This window comes from Poeciliopsis prolifica, unplaced genomic scaffold, assembly GCF_027474105.1.
Source record: "Poeciliopsis prolifica strain line A6 unplaced genomic scaffold, Auburn_PproV2 SCAFFOLD062, whole genome shotgun sequence".
Classification (NCBI taxonomy): Eukaryota; Metazoa; Chordata; class Actinopteri; order Cyprinodontiformes; family Poeciliidae; genus Poeciliopsis; species Poeciliopsis prolifica.
In genome coordinates this window covers 143,981-164,361 of record NW_026562437.1, presented here as the reverse complement: position 1 = coordinate 164,361, position 20,381 = coordinate 143,981, and the positions used below count along the sequence as shown (strand labels likewise).

The window sequence follows — 20,381 nt, the reverse complement described above, 5'->3', positions numbered from 1 at the left end:
AATAAACCTGGTTGATTGATTGGCAACTGCATAAACAGGTTAATAATGTGAAATTTTCACAGAAGGGCTCAAGGCTTTTCCCATAAAACTCATATTATTGAAAAACATAGAATATATATGTATATTTTTTAAACATTATTATTGTCAAGATAAAATAATATTCTGCAAAGTAATTAGTCAACTGTCTGCAAGCCAGGACCTGTGTAAAACATTAAAATGTGTGAACTTAGGCTCATACTGCACAATTATTACCCATTAAAGAGTCCCAAAACAACAGCCCTGAGGAACCCCATGTGAAAATAGTTGGTATGTAATATAATATTCACAATTGGTTGATATTTTATGCAATTTTTACCCAATACATTGAATAAAAGTGGACTGACAATAAAGCCCTGAGGAACCGCACATGTGACATACAACAACCATCATATATAATTTCTATCACTGTATGATTCAATTTTTGCCAACTAAGTTGAGTAAAAATGGCCCAAAAACACAACATGATAACACATTTTTACAACTTATTGGTATTTTATTAAATTTTTACACATTAAATAACAAAAAGTAGACCGCCTTGAGAACCCCACCTGTCACGTTTGTTGGTATGTGATAATAAATGTTGCATACCAACAAACAACAATTATATACCAGGAAAGTTTTACAATTTGTTGGTATATTATGTAAGTTTTACCCATATGATATAATTTTTCCCTTGAAATTGAACAAGTGGCCCGAGCACACATACCTGAGGAACCCCACATGTGACGTTTGCTGATGTTTATTTCTATCTAAAAGTAGTGATATATGTTTTTTGTTTTCACCTGTTTTACTTGTATGCTGCAGGACTTTTCTTATGACACTAAATTGAGTGGACTCAAGCACTTGAGTTCAGTATAATACTATAATTTTTCATGAGGAATTGGACAACCAAGAAGCTCACCTGAGATGAAGATCCTCAGAGTATTTCAGGCAAGCATAGATGAACTCTTTCAGCTGGCAGTAGGCTTTTGGCACAAACTCAGAGAAGGGAAGCTTCTTGGGGAAGCTAAGCTAAAAGACAAATTGAGTTTTATGTTGGCTTTAGGATCATCTGCTGTGGGTTTTCGGCCTAGCTCAAGGTCGCAGCTCTCTACCTTTTCCAGTTCCGGGTCTTGGAGGGGAAATTGAGACGTGTACTGTCTGTATTCCTGCTCTGTAGAAACTGGGATTGGACTGAAGTTGTCCTGGTCCAGAATCTGCCTGCAGCAAAGCAAACAGAAATGTCAGGTAAATATTTTCCGATCTCCTGCTTAGATGCTATAAAACAAGAGAGAAAGACACCATGAGTCTCTGTTTTTCCTTCTCAGAAACAACCAACACGTCCCACTGGGGGTCATTCTGATGCTTGAGGTTTTCTTACCACCCTCCCTTCAGTCAACACCCCCACTTCTTCTTGGCGCTCCGGAGCTCGGACGTTCCAGCGTTCCATGGAGAGTCCATGAACCGGAGAGGGCTCTCTCCCCAACAATGCAACACAACATTCCTGTGGCTTCCCAAGTGCTTGTGTGTGAACGAGAAAGAGAGAGGAAGGAGAGAGGGAATGTGTGTGTTTGTTTGTCCGTTCTCACTGCTACGAATCCCAGTGGTGTCACGGGACAAAAGGGATGCTGGAACAATGGCACGTCGGGCCCAAACACACATTGGCCCAACCCGACTCCTGAATGCTACTACCCATTCTCTTCCGGACACAATTTAAAGCGCTTCCTCTCTCTGGCTGCTTGTAAAACTTCAAACCCCGCCTGCCCCCGTTTTGAGAAAGGCCTCAGCTTCCTCGTGACCTTCTGATAACCGCAGCGCACAACCTGATCCCTACCTGAAAGTGATGTTCCATCGCTTCAGCAGGATTTCTCCGTACTGCTCCCTCATTTCCAGTAGCATGTCAAACAGCTGGGAAACGGGGAAACCATAACCCTGCACATAAGGACGGGAAAAAACGACATCAAAAACGCCTAACAAAAACCAAAACAGGAGAGTTTCAGCCACATATTCATTGGTTTTCCAGGCATTTAACGAAAGGGCACTTTCAATACCTACTACTGAGTTTTGACATAAACATCAGTTTTTACCTTGGAGCAGGACCTTAATAGCTTTCAATAAAATGATACAGAAACTACTAATGTTTAGAATAGAATAGAAAATAAGTCTCAAGATAAATTTTGTACCAGAAGTTATTGCGATACACAAGTTTCTCTGAAAGGATGCTTGATTGTTGAAATGCAAATAAATATTTCTACACTCATTATTAAAAAGGGAAAATGAAAATTCTAGTTAAAGAGTAAATAATTTTTTTAGTTTTTCAAGTGGCACAATTTTTACTTAATTTTATTATATATGAATACCTCTAGGCCTAAAGAGGCAACATTAGGTATTATCCAGGTACATAGTGCCATTTTATGACACAATCAGGTATGTATGTTACCTTCAGTTTGTTATACAAGTCAAATATGTCAAAAGAAATTTGCGCCTTAAAATTGGGTCTTTGTCATTTAAAAAACCCTGTTCTTTCTGAAACTCCAGCTCCAGGAAGTTGTCACAACATGGCTCCTCTATTAACTCTTTAACAACATTTTTACCACAGTTGCACTGAAAAGTTGCTCCAATAATGAGCTCAGCTGATGCACACCAGGTGTTTGCTTATTGCTGCTGGCTAGTCTGAAGGAGCTGCTCTGTGAGATGGGAGCTCAGAAGCTTGGAAACTAAACTCAGAGGAGGAGCTGCTTTTTTAAAGTGAAGTTTGGTCCAACTAGGCGTTTAGTGCAGCTGAATGGTTGCCATGCAGATTAAAACATTTCTCAAACATGAATGAAAGAATCAAAGCGACACTTCAGGTACGTTTTTGATGAGGGAATAATTATTAACATGAAATCGGGCTGGAAAAACAGAATACTGTAAAAATCTTCTGCTTAACCGTTCTACTTTAGCAGAAGTAGTATATCTCTCAGGAGTGTTTATTTGTAGATTAGCAGACTTGACAACCCATATTTTTGTGTATTTGATTCAATATTTCGCATTTCCGACTAATTAGCTACTCCAGATGGAAATTAAAGACTGACTGAAAGTCTTAAATATTGAACTTTGTTCAGTATTAGAGTAAAAAGTCAGGCCTGAAATTGAGAGAAGCAATCATGAAAAGGAGCCTGGTGTTTCCTTTTCTGGAACAGAAAAGCCAATAAAAATATGAGCGCATCGATTCAGCTGCTCCTCATCACTTCACATAAACGACTGGTGGGCATCAGACCACCCATTCATCAGACTCCATGCTTTCATCCCATCCAGCTTTCACCCACACCCCTCACCATCTCTCCATCCACTCATCCATCACACTCAATCCATCGAGGGCCGCTCATAAACAGAGACGCATAAACAGTAAAACTCACATTGGATGATGAACTATTATTTCTAACATGGTTTGGCTATTAAGGAGTCTCTGGAAACTGGCAGCTGTCCACTTGGACACAGACTGAATGCTGATAAAACAAGTTTTCAGAAAAGATTCATGGTCCTCCGGGTTAAAAGAGGCAAGGATGTTTGAGGACTTCAGAGGTTCAAACACAAACCTGCAAAGTGTCGGCAAACAGGACGATGAGGTTCTTCAGATCCAGAACCAGGTCCGGGTCGTCACAGTACGACTGCAGAGACAGACCAGGACGTTATTTAGAAGATCGGCAGAAACACCAAAATTATTTACAAATGTTAAAATCAGAAAGTTGGTTTGCTTTATCTTTGTTTGATTTATTTGCGAGTACACTGCAAAAACACAAAATCTTACCAAGTAATTTTGGTCTAATTTGTAGAGGAAATATCTTAGTAAACTTGAAATGAGACAAAACTAACTAACAAGTCACTTTTCAGCGAGAAATAGAAGTTGTAAAAAAAAATCCTTTATATTGATAAACAAGTACTAGTTCTATTGGGATATAAATTAATTTATCTAAAAAATGTCATGTTATAAATGAAATAATCTGCCAATGGAACTAGAACTGTCTCATCAATTTTAAGGAATTATTTACTCAACACAACTCTCTGTATCTGGCCAAAGGTTTCTTGTAAGTTGGTGAACTTGACAAAACAAAAATAAGATATTTATTCTACAAACGAGACCAAAAATACTTGGTAAAATTGTGTTTTTGCAGTGTAGATGTTGGAAACCATCATCGACCACATCTCAGAGAAATCAAGAGCATTTTCCCTCTGGCCTGGAGGTTTGAAATTTCTCTGAGATTTGTGCCTCTGGTAACATGTTTTCATCTCCTTCAACACATTAGCTCTTTTTCAGAAAACCCAAAAACCAAATCAAGTGACCAAATCAAGTTTTTGTGATATTGGAAGTTATTTTTAAATTTGTTCTTTCCATCAGCCATTTCTAATGCAACAAAAAAAATGTATAAATCAAAACATAACACCAGTTATAAACTTCCTGTACCTAACAGGTCTGATGGTTTATGATTCTATTGCAGGATTTTCTTTATTGAATATTTTAGAAAAATCAGACAATATTGAACTGTTATTATGCAGAAGTTTACAGTAGTATAAGAAAACTCAGTCAATTGTGACTGAGTGATCAGAATAATCGATCTGATTTTTGATAATTAGTTTAGAAAACATCTTACAGAGTGCGTCCTCAAGGCAGCGACAATTTTAGACAAAGCCAACTCCCAGAGCTCCTCCACGTAGGCTTTGTTGACCAACCCCTGGGTGGTGTGAAGGATGTGGTCCTCCACGACAAAGAAGCTGGACGGAGAGAGAAACGCCAACACTTCATGAACAAGAAACAAATTTAAGTTAAATAAAATAAAAAAAACTTTTTAAATCTATTAATCGAATTTTTGGTTTTTGGAGATTAAATCTTAGCAAATCCAGATTTTTTTTTCCCCACCAATGAACTCCCTGGGTGATGTCAGCAAGTCCAAGGCAGCCATCTCGTTTGACAAGCGTATTTTTACTTATTTGGATTTTTCAATTCTGGTCAACTCCACAACAAAATATTACGCCCAGACTAAGCTGTTTATTTTTAACTAAGACAATAAAATCGTAATATTAGAAGAAAGCAGTTGTAATATTTGAATGAAGTAGTGATTTTATGTGAACTCCAACAGGAAAATACAAAAAAATAGTAATTTTGAGTGTCTTGCAAAGATGATGCTCAACTTTGATGCTCAACGTTGAGCATCATCTTTGCACTGCGTACCTAGAGGGCGCAGTGGAGTTTACAGAATAGTTCAGAGAAATGCTTAATATTTTGACACATCACCGTCAAATTATCTGTAACACAACTTATAAACGATTGTGCAACAAATGTTTCTATTTTTAAAAAATCTAGACCAACTGAGCTGTTCAAATCAAATTAACTTTTTCAAAGATTTTTCTGATTAAAACAACTTTTTTCATATCTTTTTCTGATAAAATTTTAACTTTAAGCCATATCTCCCATTCTGATGAAAACATTATGTAAATGTATTCTACTGACACATAATGAATATTTTAGAAATTAATCAAGTTTGTAACAAAAAGCTGCAACACAAACTCCTCATGACTCCTTAAGTTAGAAAAACTTCATCAATAATGATCAGGATCGATACTTTTGCAGCTTTTCTGCATTTCCAGAGCAGCAGAGATGAATCCTTGCTGTACAATCAGGCACTGAATGCAAGCGGTGCATCCATCCAGTTTCATGATGCCGACGTCCTAGTCGTTCCCGACACGAAGCCCGAATGAACGGATCAAAGCGTCTGCAGTGATTTTGGTTTATGTGCGCTGACAGAACGTCTCAATCAAATCGTCGGCCGCTCAGACTTCGCCAGACCACAACGAGCTGCAGCGAGTTTTCTCTGCTTTCAGACGACTGCGGGAAAAATGGCCACTTTTTTGACCGATTTCAAACAATTTCTCTCGTTTGTTTTTTCTTGTGTGTGTGTGAAAAAACTTGGAAAACATAACAGCAATAAACCTCAGATGTTTTCAGCAACGTCTTGATCTCTAGCTTGCAGATTATAAATTAACTCTGGTATATTACCTCCCACTCAACTCAGAAGAAGTGGGTGAACCTCAAATCAGCCGACACTTCTGGTCTGTCCTAAAGGACATCGATTTATAGCTCTTGTGGTTTATTTACATGAATCTTATCAACGAGAGACGAGACTCTGTCCTGTGATGAACTTCAATGTTTAACATGCCAACTGAGTCTTAGCTTTATGAAATTTCCAAATATATATAAATAGCTGCATAAAAAAGTCATGAAGATGACAGAAGGAAGGATAAATAGATAAACCAATCAGAAACTGCTTGTTCAAGACATTTTGAAAACCAAATATTTCAAAATATTATGTGGCCACTGGTACACGTTGTACGACTATTATTTCAGTTTATATAAATTTTAAAAAGCAAGCTATTAAAGGATGGACCTACCCGACAATCTGATTGAAGTACCTCCTGTATCCCTCCAGGGTTTCATGCTAGAAACGAGTAGAAGGAAAAGAAACAGAAGTACAGAAATACATAAAAGTTACAAATTATCACTAAAAACCAAGCTTGAATGAAGTTTAATCAACATTCAGCATTAAGTGGCTAATTTGCAAGATAAAAATGTCTGTAGGATAAATGTCTAATTCTGCCTTGGAGTGTAAAGGAAAAAAAGATGATTAAAAATAGCTTTGAGGGGCGTTTGGAGGCCTCAGTCCTCAATGCGGACGTTGTGGGTTCGACTCCCGGGCCCGGCGACCTTTACCGCATGTCTTTCCCCTTCTCCTTGTCCTCTTTCCTGTCAGTCTACTGTCAAAAAATGCGAGCCACTAGCGCTGCTAAAAGCTCTTCGGAGAAAAAAATGGAAAAGAAAAAAATAGCTTTGCAATTGCTACATAGAATTTGTTTAGAGTAGAAATAGTTTCACTATGAGTAGCTGTATTAACTAGTTATCACTTATGTTTAAACCAATTAGCTTTCAGCTAACAGATAAACTAAATAGCCTTCACCTTATGTGAAGTTAATTTATGTTTACAGTTAGCCTTTCACTTCATCCCAGTTAACCTTCAGTTTATCTGTAGCTACCTGTTAATCCAGTTAGCCATTAGCTTTATCTGAGTTAGCCTTTAGTTTATCTGAAGTTATTTGTTATGTTCAATACAAGTGGCTTTTAGCTTCACCCTAGTTAGCCTTCAGTTTATCTGTAGCTACCAGTTAATCCAGTTAGCTTTTAGCTTCATCCGAGTTAGCCTTGTGTTTATCTGTAGCTACCTGCTAAGTCAGTTAGCCATTAGCTTTATCTGAGTTAGCCTTTAGTTTATCTGAAGTTATTTGTTATGTTCAATACAAGTGGCTTTTAGCTTCACCCTAGTTAGCCTTCAGTTTATCTGTAGCTACCAGTTAATCCAGTTAGCTTTTAGCTTCATCCGAGTTAGCCTTGTGTTTATCTGTAGCTACCTGCTAAGTCAGTTAGCCATTAGCTTTATCTGAGTTAGCCCTTAGTTTATCTGAAGTTATTTGTTATGTTCAATACAAGTGGCTTTTAGCTATACCCTGGTTTGCCTGCACTTAATCCAGTGCTTCTCAAATAGTGGGCGGGCCCCCTTTGGGGGGCGCGGTGCGATACCTGGGGGGGCGTGAGATCCTGGGGAACAGCCTTAAGTCAACTTTTTGTTGACTTAACAGTGTTAAGTCAACAAAAAGCTCCGACTGCGTTCTGTCTATGACCTCCGTTATTCAACAACCCCCAACATGAAAAGTTTTTCACAGGGATGAAAAGAAACGCGGAGAGAGACAAAGATAATGAGACAACAGAAAGTCAACCGAAAGCTAAGAAGAGGAAATACGACAAAGCTTATTTAGCGCTTGGCTTCACTGTGACTACAGTTGGAGAAGAGGAAAGACCGGTGTGTTTGCTGTGTCTAAAAATGCTCGCAGCGGACAGCATGAAGCCAAATAAATTAGGGCGTCACTTAAATACGTTACATCCCAATCACGCCGATAAGCCGCTAGAGTTTTTCAGCGAAAAAATGTTATGCAGAGATGGATAGTCACGGTGGGGAATGGGGGCGCGAATAGTTTTCTTCTTGCTAGGGGGGCGTAACGGAAAATAATTGAGAAGCACTGACTTAATCTAATTTGCTTTTAGCTTCACCCTAGTTAGCCTTCAGTTTATTAGGAGTTAGCTCTAATGTTTACTCATGTTAGTTTTTAGCATCATTCTAGCTTATTGGTTTAACTTGACTATCATTGCCTTGCCAATGTACCTTGTCTGATCAACTCAAGTCAGCTGTTAGCTTAACCCTAGCTGGCTGTTTTCTTAATCCTAGATAGCCATAAATTTGCTTCCAGTTACTTGAACAAAAGTTTGATTTCTTTGTGTGATATTATAAATGGTTCTCCAAACTGAGATCACACAGACTACTGTATATTTAAGGTAATGCTAGCTAGCATTAATTCACTTTGGTAAAAGGTTTACATTTAATACAGCACATCAATGACTTTCAAAATAAAGCCCTTTTTCACATTTGTTAAGGTGTTTTTTAGGTGCATCAGTGAGTCAGGTTGGGGTTGTGTGTGGAGTTAGAAGTGTGTGGCCCTCCATGACCGTGACAGTGCGGGGTCGTACCATGTTAGAGTGCGGCTGCAGTACGAGGCGAGCTTGTTTCCTCCTCTGCTTTCTGTAGTAGTTCTCAAACACATCACGCAAACCCTAAAACGTAAATGGGGGTTAAAAACCAAAAGTGAACAAACAGAGCACAGCAAGTGTATGAGTTTGAAAGCTTCTACCAAACCTGAAATGGATAAAGGAAATTATTAGTATTTCACAGTTAAGATTACAAGTTGTACCCTGAAAGGTTAGATTTTTTCATCACCAAGTTGTTATGGTAAGCGAAATTGACCCAATTACCTCAGTGTAGCTATTTTAAATAAGTGAATAACAGACTGTGACCTCATCGGTCAGCCGTCGGTGAGGTCAACCACCGCCTTAACACACAGACAGAAGCTGCATCTGTTTTTGTAAACTTGATCACTTCATATCTATTTCTTCCATTACACAGAAGCTGTTTATCTCTTATCTCCCTGTGGTTCTGTGCGAAATCTGTTTGAGGTCTGAAACCAGGACCTACAGTCACTGCTGAGGTCAGAGATAAAAGCCTGCAGCCAGAACCCCTCAGGTCCTGACCAGACCACCATGGATAAACTCCCACATATCTGCTGCAATGGACCACCAGCTGTTACCACTGTGATAACAAATAGAGATCAGGTTATTCGCTGACATCTACATGCACCAATTTCTCACACTTACACAATAAAGCACATAAACTTCCATTTTTCTTTGGACAATCTGACCACTTTTCAACTGATTTATGCAGCCGAAGTTGCATTTGCACAGATTTTTGCCTTAACTGAGCTAAACTTAAAGTGCTACTCCTACACAATATTTAGCAGAAGCTAATGCTAAGGCGCTAACTTCACTAACTTGTACCTTACTGTCAGTTTTATTTTGTTAAGATGCTTTTTGTTTTAAATAAAGTTATTAGGAAAACAGACAGAGAACGTGAGGAGAGGAAGTGGAACTGCTGGATAAACAGCCGTCACCCCCTTCAGAATAAGAGCATGAATGTAAATATCTACTTACATGAAGAAGAAGAATATTATAAGCAAAAATTCAAACAGAAACTAATTTTATCTTGGAAAATTAAAGTATGTGAAGCTAACTGTGATAAACATTTTCAAAGTTAGCTACAGCGCTAGACAAAAAGTCAGTTTTGCAGTGAGCACATTAGCAGCTATTTACTGTTGTAAAAAAAAAAAGTTGTCAACTTCAAAATAAGAGCATGAATATAAATATTTACCAAACTTGAAAAAGAAGTCAATTAAAAGTTTACAAAACAGCGTAAATTATCGATTTAGAATTTATCTAGAAATATTAATGTAGGGGAAGCTAAAGTTAGCTTCGTTATTAGCGTTATTAGCGCATTAGCAGATTTGCAGAAATGTGCCAACCATTTTCTACTTACACAGAAAGTAAAATCTCTGTTCATCAGGAATAGTTATTTATTTGAATGTAATCTGTAAATTGTGCAGATTATTTAATTTATAGGAAACTGATCTGTCTGGAATACGTCTTACCAAAAGTACTCGTGAAATGTGAGTATCGTCAAAGAGTTGCTGTGGGCAGGAAGGATTTCTATTAATCTCAAGAAGCCTTTGTATGACCTGAAGGGACCAAAGAGTCAACATGATCGCTTTGCACTTAAAGTAAACAATATTCTTTTTTTTTAATAGCAAGTCTTGGCTGCAAGATGTCCATTGAAAGCAAGAAGTTACAAATACAACAAAGCATTTGGCAGAAAAATATGAATCTCATTGGTGGAGATCTAGATAACATCTTTGAACTCTGTTTGGTTTGATGCTGTGAGATGAAAACACGGCGTGCTTTAATTCTTTAATTCCCAGTTTGACCCTAAGCCGAACAATGAGCATTCAAACAAGCGAGCGGCATCAAACGGCCGTGAACTCTTCGTTTTACGGCGCTGGGATCCCAGAGAGGGGAGCTGAGGGGTGAAACCTGGGCTGGGATGTGGACGTGTGACCTTTGTATCGCCACAGAAACAAAGGATATGCAGAGACTGAAGCAAACTGAGAATGATAAAAACCAATAAAATGAGAGGTTAATGTAAACAGACTGAGATGTTGGAATACAACTTGCTGTTTTAAGGTTACATTACAGCAAATGTTCACTTGTTTATCGTAGAAACTTTAAGGTTAAAAATGTTAATTTATAGATAAGAAAAAAACATTTCCCTTGCTTTGTCACACTTACATGTTTTAATCTTTTGGGTTTTTTTTAAATATATGTCACGTCCAAAGATGCCTTAAATGGGGATTTTATATGTAAGCCTGTCACAATAAGCAATAAATCAATTAATCTTGTGATAAATTGAATGCAAGTGAAACCAAAACAAATATGGCGAATCAGTTTTTATTCAGCAAACCAGCAACAATATTTTCACACATGGTTTGGATGCTTTTTCCCAGAATAATTGACTAAAATAATGGGTTTTAGTATTTATTCAGGTTGTCTTTATATATTCAAAACGTGCAAACACTTTCAACAGCTCTGTGTAGCTGTTAACTTTCAGGTAACTCTCATCACATCAGAAGAAGCTTGTTAGGCGACTTGGAAAACTAGGTCTTATTTTGACCAAGCTCCTTCTCGGTGTTCATGGATTTTCCTCTTTGCTGAACATTTCCACACTGGAGGATCGTAAAAAAGCAACCTGCACCATTTCCCCGTCTCTTTAAAGACCGTAAAGTCTTGTGTGTGCTCGATTTTCCTTCGCTTTAGTCCAACCAACGATGTCTCCTCCAGAAGAAACCTCAGCAGGTCAGCTCCGATTCTGAAGAAAGCGCCTCGCTGTCAACCTCCCCTCCCTCTCTGCTTGCCGTGTTTACATCAATCATAACTCGGCCCACGTTCCCAACATGAATTACAACAAAGGCGCATTGTTCGGCCTGCACGTTGCTTAATAACTGCTGGAAAAATGTGGACTTTGGGCACGGAAAACGGCAAGGGGAGAGAGAGGAAAGAAGATTCCTCTTCCAGACTCCCCAGAAAAGTTAATGAAAGCGTTCCGTCACTTTTTACAGCCAAAATGTGAGCACGAACATCAGAGAGGCAAAATGAGTGGTGACCGAAATCAGAGAGCAAAATGAGCAGACCTTTCAACACCTTCTTCTGCTCTTCTTCTCCCACAGTAGCTGCCTCCCTCTCTCTAATCTCAACCCCTCTGTGTTGTGTTTTCTTCCTCGCTTTCCTGTTTCTGCCCTTTCAGCCTCCCTTCGACCTTCCTCCATTCCTCCCCTTCTGACCTGTCCTTATCGCTCTTTAGCTGATTCACTCTCCAGTGCTATGCCTCCAAGGGCCTTCATCCTCTCCAACCATAGCTTATTCATTGCTTAAAAGTTTTTCTTCTACTGATTTTATATCCTCCATCAATTTTTTATTCATCTTGGTTTTTTTGATACGTACATCAAATGAGTATTTATTTGCTTCCGGTAATCTTTCCGTTCGGTGTTGTGCAGCCATTCCTCTTAAGATCCTAAAAAGACAGACAAGTATCACTTCAGCCTCTTCCTGGGTCTGCACTCTGTGAAACCACCAAGTCTTTGTTGGTTTTTCACCACCAGGATTTCCTTTTGAAACATCTCAAATCTGACATTTTACAAGAAATGTATTGAGGCTAGAGATGAAGAGGCATTTGGGGACAAAGGCCAATCCTTCCAAGACCAGAACCAAGACCAAGCCTTCCAAAACTTAAAGCATTTCAAAACCAAGGCCAATCCTTCAAAGATCAAAACCAAACCTTCCAAAACCAAGGCAAATTATTCCAAGACCACACCTTCCAAAACCAAGACCAAACCTTCAAAGACCAAAAACAAACCTTCCAAAACTATGACCAAACCTTTCGAAACCAAGACCAAACTTCACAAAACCTTCCAGGACCATGTCCAAGACCTTCCAAGAAACATGAGTAACCACTCAACTTTAACTACTTGGTGTTAAACTAATTATCACATACTGATATTTAAGCTATTAAAATACAATCTGCAAACTGAATTCATCAGCTTACATTGCACAAAAGTTGGATGATCAATTTAGATTGGTCATATCAGGCATGGATTCAAGACTGGTCCTATCAAAAACACATTTCAAAACTGGTTTCAAGCCCTTCCTGATGAATACCATAAAATGCTCAAATTTTATCTGTGTTGATCCACAGATACAAATTGTAAAAATTCAAGGTGTACAAATACTTTTGCAAGATGCACCACAAAAGAAAGTACACATTGGTAACAAGTTGTTAAAACCAGCCAAAAACACCATAAAAATATGAATAGACAAAGATTAGCTTTGATAAATTCTTCTCCTTCTTCACTTTAGAAATGTTGACACCATCACCTGTCTAAACCTGGTCAAACGTCTCTTAATTGGCCGATTTTCCCAGGAGCTTCTACTCCTGCGCTCTCTCCATCATCTCTTCCTTCGTAGCCTTTCTCTCACCCTGATTCTGCTTTCCTTTACTCCCTCCATCGTTCTCCTTCCTGTCAAAGTTCATGCACTTCCTGTTAGCCCCTCTCAAAGCCCCCACCACACAAAAAACCCTCAGTGCACAGAAACACCGACCCCGTGGCCGAGCTGGCCCGGTCACAACCCCAACACACAAACACGCTCAGTCAGACCCAGAAATGTGCAGCTGACCCCACCGTGGCCCAGTCAACACCTCCACCCGTGTCGCTTTCGCTCAGACTGAGAAGAGACACGCAGCTCGGTTGGAACGAAGCCAGGCCTGAACTTGGAGGCCTCGGAGAACACAACAGAAACCTCCTGCTGGTTGCAAATACATCGTCAAACTCAATGAGTCTGATGCACTGGAGTAACACCTGGTTATGCTGACGAATCAGACACAACCAACAGTTTTTCAGCTTGTAATTAACCAGGAAAAATAACATGCAACACTCGAAGAAATAAAACAAGACTAAACCTGAAATGAAAAGCTTTTTTATATATATACCACAGACTCTAGGGATAAAAAAAGATAACAGAAAATCAAGTAGGGAGGAAGCAGTCTAAGTAATGCCTTATCAATAATAAAAAGACGACAGTGAATCCAACGTTGAATGAAAAGAGAAAATCAACAAATCCTGGAGTACATTAAAGAATAACAAATAAAAAACGTTTTAATTTGCACTGAATCTCAACTTAAACTTCCTTACCAAATTTGGAATATGCAAAGTGAAAGACCAATAAACTGATCAATGTTTATATTGAAGTATTTTCCAATATGACACTACGTCAGTTTCTGTAAGTGTAAGATAATGGACAGCTGGGGTTTTATTTTAATCAGAGAAAATATCATCAGTTTAGCTCTCTTTGAATTTAACTGCAATTTTAAAGTTGTGAAGTTATGTTCAAAAATATAAAATGTAGACTGTAGATTGGTGATTGCTTGATCTAATGTGGAACCAGAACAGCATCATCAGCATAAAGTCATTTGACTTCATTTATTCTGGAGAAATAAAGACCAGAAAAGGTGATTTAATGCAGCTGGTGAGAACGAGATGACAAGTGGATTAAGAGCAGAGGTGGAAATGCGTTCACAGTTATTTAGTTTGCAGGAAGGAAAGGAAAACATGAAGAGGAATGACTCACCAGCACAGTGTAGATATGGAGGCAGCGGTACACTGGGGAGAAATCCACCAGATCCTGAGCTCCTGGGACCTGGTTACACAAACATTTACCATCTTTAATCCTCTAAAAACAGGGAAATACTTTTGATTTAATAAATGACACCAAATTATTACAGTTGTAGCTAAATAAGCAGCAAAACATAGAAAAACTATACATTTCTAAAATAAATTTCACCAGCTGTTACATTTTTGAAGAATGAATTTTCACAGAGAATTTTACGTTAATAAATTTACTAAAATGACAATAAAAAAACATTAATGCTACATCTGTGTGCTTTCTAACATTTTCAAACCACATGAGTTGATTAAAACAAAAAAAGTAAAAGAAATAATCAGCCAAAATAAAGAAAAGTGATCCGTTTTAAAACAGTGTATGCATAATTAGGCCCCTGACTCCATTAATTCATAAATATCTTTAATGATTAACTGACAGATACAAAGAGAAACTAGTTGTTACATTTTTGAAGAATGTTTGAATATTGAAAAAATTCTGAAAGTTGATTAAAAAAGAGAGATAAATGAGTTTACTTTTAATAAATAGAACAAATTTTGAAAGCATTGTTTGATTAATTTTGCGTATATATTTATTTATTTTTCTCCAAAAACTGTCTCCCCTCAAGTACTAAAAATAATCCCATAAAGCATTTTAATGAATTTAAAGACTTTTTAAAATTATTTAAATGCTATTTTAAAACCCTTTTTTGTTGTTGTTGACATTTTAGGTCTTTCCAGTTAATTTACAGATTTTTAAAAATGCAAACAACAAATTGTGATTTAAAGTGTCCCACTTAAACAAAAGTTTAATAAAATATAATAAAAACTAAAACTAGTGGCAGTTTCACTCTATTATTTTCTGTTTCTGGACATTCACAGACTGTTTAAAATAAAATGTTCTTGTAGATTTAGCAGTTGTGTTTTCTGTAAAATACAAAGAACTGAAACAAAATTGGACAAATAATGAATTACGAGCGGATAAAAGATAAAAGAGAGACAAAAGTTAAAGGTGTTGAAAAGATGTTTTGATGTCGAATAATAAAAGCAGCTAAACAAAAAAAAAAAAGGAGTGAAACAGAAATAAGAGTCATTAAATGAAGGGAAGGGAAAGACGGGCTGGTGGTTGGCATTTTTGAAGGCCGCTGGCGCCAAAACGGTCCTAACCCTGACGACTGCGGGGTCAGGCCTTTGTTCCAAACAAGGTCTTCACACGAAGAAGGTTGAGTCGAGTTTACAGGACGTCAATAAGCCACAGAGACCTGAACATCAGTGCCAGCGCAGGGCGGGCAGGGAGGTGACAAGTTCAGCTGCATTGTACTTGGTTTTCCTCGAGTGGGAACAACAGAGGAACTCCGATCCGGCCAGGGACGGCTAACAGCAGGTCAGAACGCCGCCGTGGCAAGATGGCATTCATGGAGCCACAAATGCCATCTTTTATTGCTTAAACTTAGTTGAACATTTCTGCTCTGGCAACAGCCTGGCATACACAACAGCAACTAAATAAATAAAAATCAAAGAATGGGAAAACCTCACTGGAATGTAAATCAAATGCACAAATTATCTGCAGGTAATTTCATTCTCACTGAAAGATAAAAATGGGATCGGATCATCAGATTGACTCCAAACAGGTCAGGTTTGATGATTCTTAAGGTGGAAATGATGCGCAGACAATCAAGCAGCTGCACAGAGGTGCTTATTGCGCTTCGGCTCTGATAAAAACATCGTCGATGGAAGGATTTGGAGGGAACGTTTGATCAGAGATCGTACTTAAATCAAACAAAGCTTTCAAACTGCTTCCAACTTTAAAAACATCAAACTCATTTTGAAAGTATGTTTTTTTTTATGTTTGAGAAAAATTCTATTTTCAAAACAGCCTTTGAATAAAAGTACATATGTTGCCAAAAAGTCATAAGAAATATGTTATCTGTCTAAAAAGGTTTTTTTTTCCATCCATGAGTTTAACTTCAAATATTTGCACATTGATTTTTAATTCTAAAATTTATTCAAACAAAATTGAATTAATCAATGAACTAATTAATCAAAAATAATTTGATTAAATCAATAAAATAAACCAAACTAAAACTAATGCAAGTGATTATTTAAAATATGTTATTTACAAATTAAATTTAGGTTGATTAATCAATTAAAAAACAAATTAAATAAATAAATAGTGATGTTAAAAGAGAAGGTGGAAAATCCTTATTAATAGGTTGAGATTTTAAAAAGCTGCTTAATTATTTCATTGTTGTTAAACATGAACCTCTATCAGATCAGATCACAGCTGTAACTTGGATGTGTTTGCGGTGCTGTCATGCTCACATCTTCCTCCTCTTCATCCTCCACGTCCAGAATGCTAGAGTCCTGTTCAGACAGGGGACTGCCGCCCTCTCCGCTGCCCTCTGTTACCACCGCCGCCTCCTTCCTGCCGCGCCGGCCAATCAGAGCTCTGGGCTGCAGGGTGACGGAGCTGTCCAGCGAGCGCTGCAGCTGAGCCTGAACAGAAACACGAAGCAGAAGGTCACCAGGGTCAAACGTCGCTCTCAGAAACCGGTTCCCTCTTTCTTGTACCCTGGGACCGGCCGACCTGCATTGTTTCTGTCTGTCCTAGTTATTTCCTACATTTCCCAGAAAGCTTTTCAAGTTGTGCGGAGGAGAAGCGGGAGGCTCTTTGGCTCGACTTCAGAGCGCAGCGATGGAGGTCCTTTGATTCTCAGAGTCTGACACCAAAACCAGATGTTAGCTGATAACAATGACACACCGTCTCTGCAGAAGCTGCACCGCATCTGTTCAACAAAACTCCCCAGGAAATAAAATATGGAAACCAAACAAACCAGGATTCAGATGCTAAGAATTGTACATAACAAAGAAAAAACACAAATCTTACATAAAAATAACAAGTTTGCAGACGGAGACCAAGTGTTTTGTACTGGAAGCCTTGTTGCTCCAAACGTGAGAAAACGTCAGGGAGATAATAATGAAAATAAAAAAAAGACAGGAAGGACGATGAGTCAGTGAATAAAATTAGACTTAAAGCAGAAACGGATCACATCTTAAACCTGCGTTAATTGTTACCTTTCGCATCAGTCAGGTTATTCAGAAGAATCGCAATGTTTTAATCCATTCAAATGGAAATAATAATTGCTGGTTGTGGAGAAAAATGTGCAGAAAACTATTTTTGAGAAAAATAAAATGGGTAAAGTCCAAGTTTATTTGAGCAAAGTGCTCTAATAAACTTTATTAGTGCTTTATTAGTTTAAAGTGCTCTACTTCATAAAAAAAATCAATCACCAATTATGAAATAAGCAATAAATATTACATTTTGTCAGTTACATATTAAGAAATTATTTTAATTTTCCAAAGAAAATAATCAATAGGTGAAATTGATCATGAAAATATGGGCGTTTGGTTGGATTTTGGTTCTTTTGTTCAACTAAACTGATCTTCTAATCAGTTTAGCTCTGTGGTGCATTCAGGGTTCCTACTCAGGGGAAAACGTCATAATTTTGCAGGTTTTTTAATCAATATCTAATGTCCATCTAGATATTGAGGATTTCTACAGCGTGTCACGTCTTTATGTTTACAAATGTAACTGAGGCCTCTAGTGTTGTTCTTGGTACCTGCAATGGTCCGGCTTGAGGTTCAGTGAAGTTTGTGATTGTAAAATTAGAAGTATGAAGCAGTTTTGCCAGGCTGATAAGGAAAGATTTAATAACTTTGACTGTAAACTAGTCAGCAGTGAAGTGATTGCTGCAGTTGTGCTGATGGTAATTTCACAGATTTGATCCAAAAATGCCAGCTTGTTGGAGATTTCTCAGTGAATCCACCCATCTACCTCCTGGTTTTACCTCAATACTTGTTTGGAGAATTTGGACCACTTTATGCACCATCTCTTCTTCCTCCCAATTTACCCCCTCTGTCCCAAATGTTTCTGGTGACGCACAGTCCTGCACTTCTGCTTCAAGCACCACATAGAAAGGCTTCCCCAGAAGAAAGGCCGGCTTTAAGAGGGTTCCCCTCGCAGAACAACCCACCTTTGTGCGACCGGTTTGAACAGGAGCTCGGCGAGTGCGTCAACAGTGTACCGAACACACCTGCCGAGGAATGCAAGAGGCGAGCCGAAGCGCCAAGTGGGTCTTCTTGACGTTGATGCTGACGTCTTCAGAGATGTTCTCCCTCTCTGCCTCTTTTCACATCTGATTATGTTCATTTGCATTTGAAAGCAAAACTCAATTCAAGTCGAAGACATACTGTTTCCTCTAATTTCCCAGATTAAGTTTTTGGAAAACCTGAGTTTGTTTGACGCTTGGAAATGTTCCCCCTCCTGTTCGGAGCATTTTCCACTGATTTTCTTAGCACTTATTGTCTTTTATGACTCATTTACCTTGTGATTGTGCGACCGCCCGCATGTGGGCATCAGATCAAAGATGGCATTGTTATTCTTCCAGCATGCCGCATTCTTCCGGGTCTTGCGTGCACACCAGTTTTTCTCATCATGGCTGTCATTAGCGGCCCAAACCAAGCCGCTCCAGGTCCCTGGCGTGTCCGTCGACGTCCCCTTCGGCAGAGTGAAGCGTAGCCTACGTGTCGGCGCCGGCGAGCAAAGGAAGCCATGTTCAAAAGGAGCTGAAGCCCGTCAGGGCGTGGATGGAAAGATGCCCTCACATCTCCAAGGGTTTTCCCACAGAAACAAAAATAAAAAGAAATGTTTTGGCCACAATGAGGGAGGTCAGAAGCTCAGCGTGGGAATATAACTAATGCTGGTTCAAGACGGAAAAAAATAGCAAGAAAAATATCAAACTAATAAGTTGATTATTTGATAATATATTGCTAGTGTTTTTTCATGTTGTTTTGGATACGAGCGCTCGTTGATTCCTGACCACAGTTTCCTGTTTTTATTTATATTTTTAGAAGGCATTATTTCCGTAATGACAAAAGACAGACACATAAACCTGGATCATTGTTCTGCGGAAAATCGTTCCACTTGTACGGAAAAACGGGAGCATTTTCCTGAGACTGTTGCCTCATTGATTTAAAAAATCAAACCAATAACAAAGGATCAGACTTAAAAATAAAACGAGGATCCACCTGATTAAGACTGAGAACATCCTGATTGGGACATACATACTGTAAACATTGCGTTGTGAAGAATTAGACGTTAATTTTAATCTGAAAACATTGCAAATAACGCAAATATTGCAAATCAGTTACTTTGTCAGCTATTTTGTCTTCTCTTATATGTAAAGAAAATCTTGTTTTTCTTCTCCAGGTGATTAAATTTCTTCCTCAAACTGTCAGGAAGCTCCATCTGTTGGAAACAGAAATCTGAGACGGATGAAAAATGGTTGCTGAGGTCGTTTATGTTGTTGTTATGCCCTAGTTTAATTGGCTAATTAGCAATGTTTGTGTAGCTTAGCCAGTAAAAGTCGAGGTCAAAACTCTGTGCTGCTACTATTTAACAGATGAGGAGCTGAAACGTCAGAAATAATGCAGCCTGATGCCCCTGCTGGGCAGAGTGACACAGCAACCCACAACGGTACATTTTCTCTTTCCTTGTGATGGTTCGATACACCGACGCGCCACGCGCACACACACACACGTGTGTGTTCGGTAACTAGATACAGGTAATCCATCTTCCTCCACTTCACAGGCCCTGCAATCTGTTTCCCGTTAGGACGACGGAGCAAAAGCTCCAGACCCGTCTGTCGCTGCAGAGCAGGAAAACGGGAGGAGACGGGGAACTAAAGGAGGCAGAGAGGAGGTGGAGGAGAGACAACAGGTTCTAAGACTTGTGGAAATGTGATGAGATGAAAGACAGAAATGTTAAATGATGAGGAAAAGCTTCTGGTTTCTCTACTTCCTCTGAATATTTTTCGATTTTTGCTGCATTTCGTCATGACTTCATTCCCATCGTAGTCTCACCTCTCAGTCCCGCCTTGGGTTCTTTGATGAAAGATCACCCAAAATTACCAGTAGATTCAAATCCAGTGTTGGAGAGATTGGATAGAACTCAATGTTATGGTTTTACTCAAGAGCAAATCAACCAAAAAAGGTTGAAACTGTAGGCTTGTTTGATACTAAGAAGAGTTTGACCTTATTTATTTTAAAAGACCTTTTTTATGTTTTATTTTGCA

General features: G+C 38.5%; 1 protein-coding gene across 1 annotated transcript in view; it reads right to left on the bottom strand.

Annotated features, from left to right (window-relative positions):
- exoc6b (exocyst complex component 6B) overlaps positions 1–20,381 on the bottom strand; it is an 82,736-nt gene that overhangs the window by 47,685 nt on the left and 14,670 nt on the right. Inside the window, 9 exon segments of the mRNA XM_055060804.1 lie at positions 941–1,050; positions 1,134–1,239; positions 1,853–1,950; positions 3,597–3,668; positions 4,650–4,770; positions 6,445–6,491; positions 8,627–8,710; positions 14,219–14,287; positions 16,570–16,743. Coding sequence (XP_054916779.1) covers positions 941–1,050; positions 1,134–1,239; positions 1,853–1,950; positions 3,597–3,668; positions 4,650–4,770; positions 6,445–6,491; positions 8,627–8,710; positions 14,219–14,287; positions 16,570–16,743 — 881 coding nt within the window.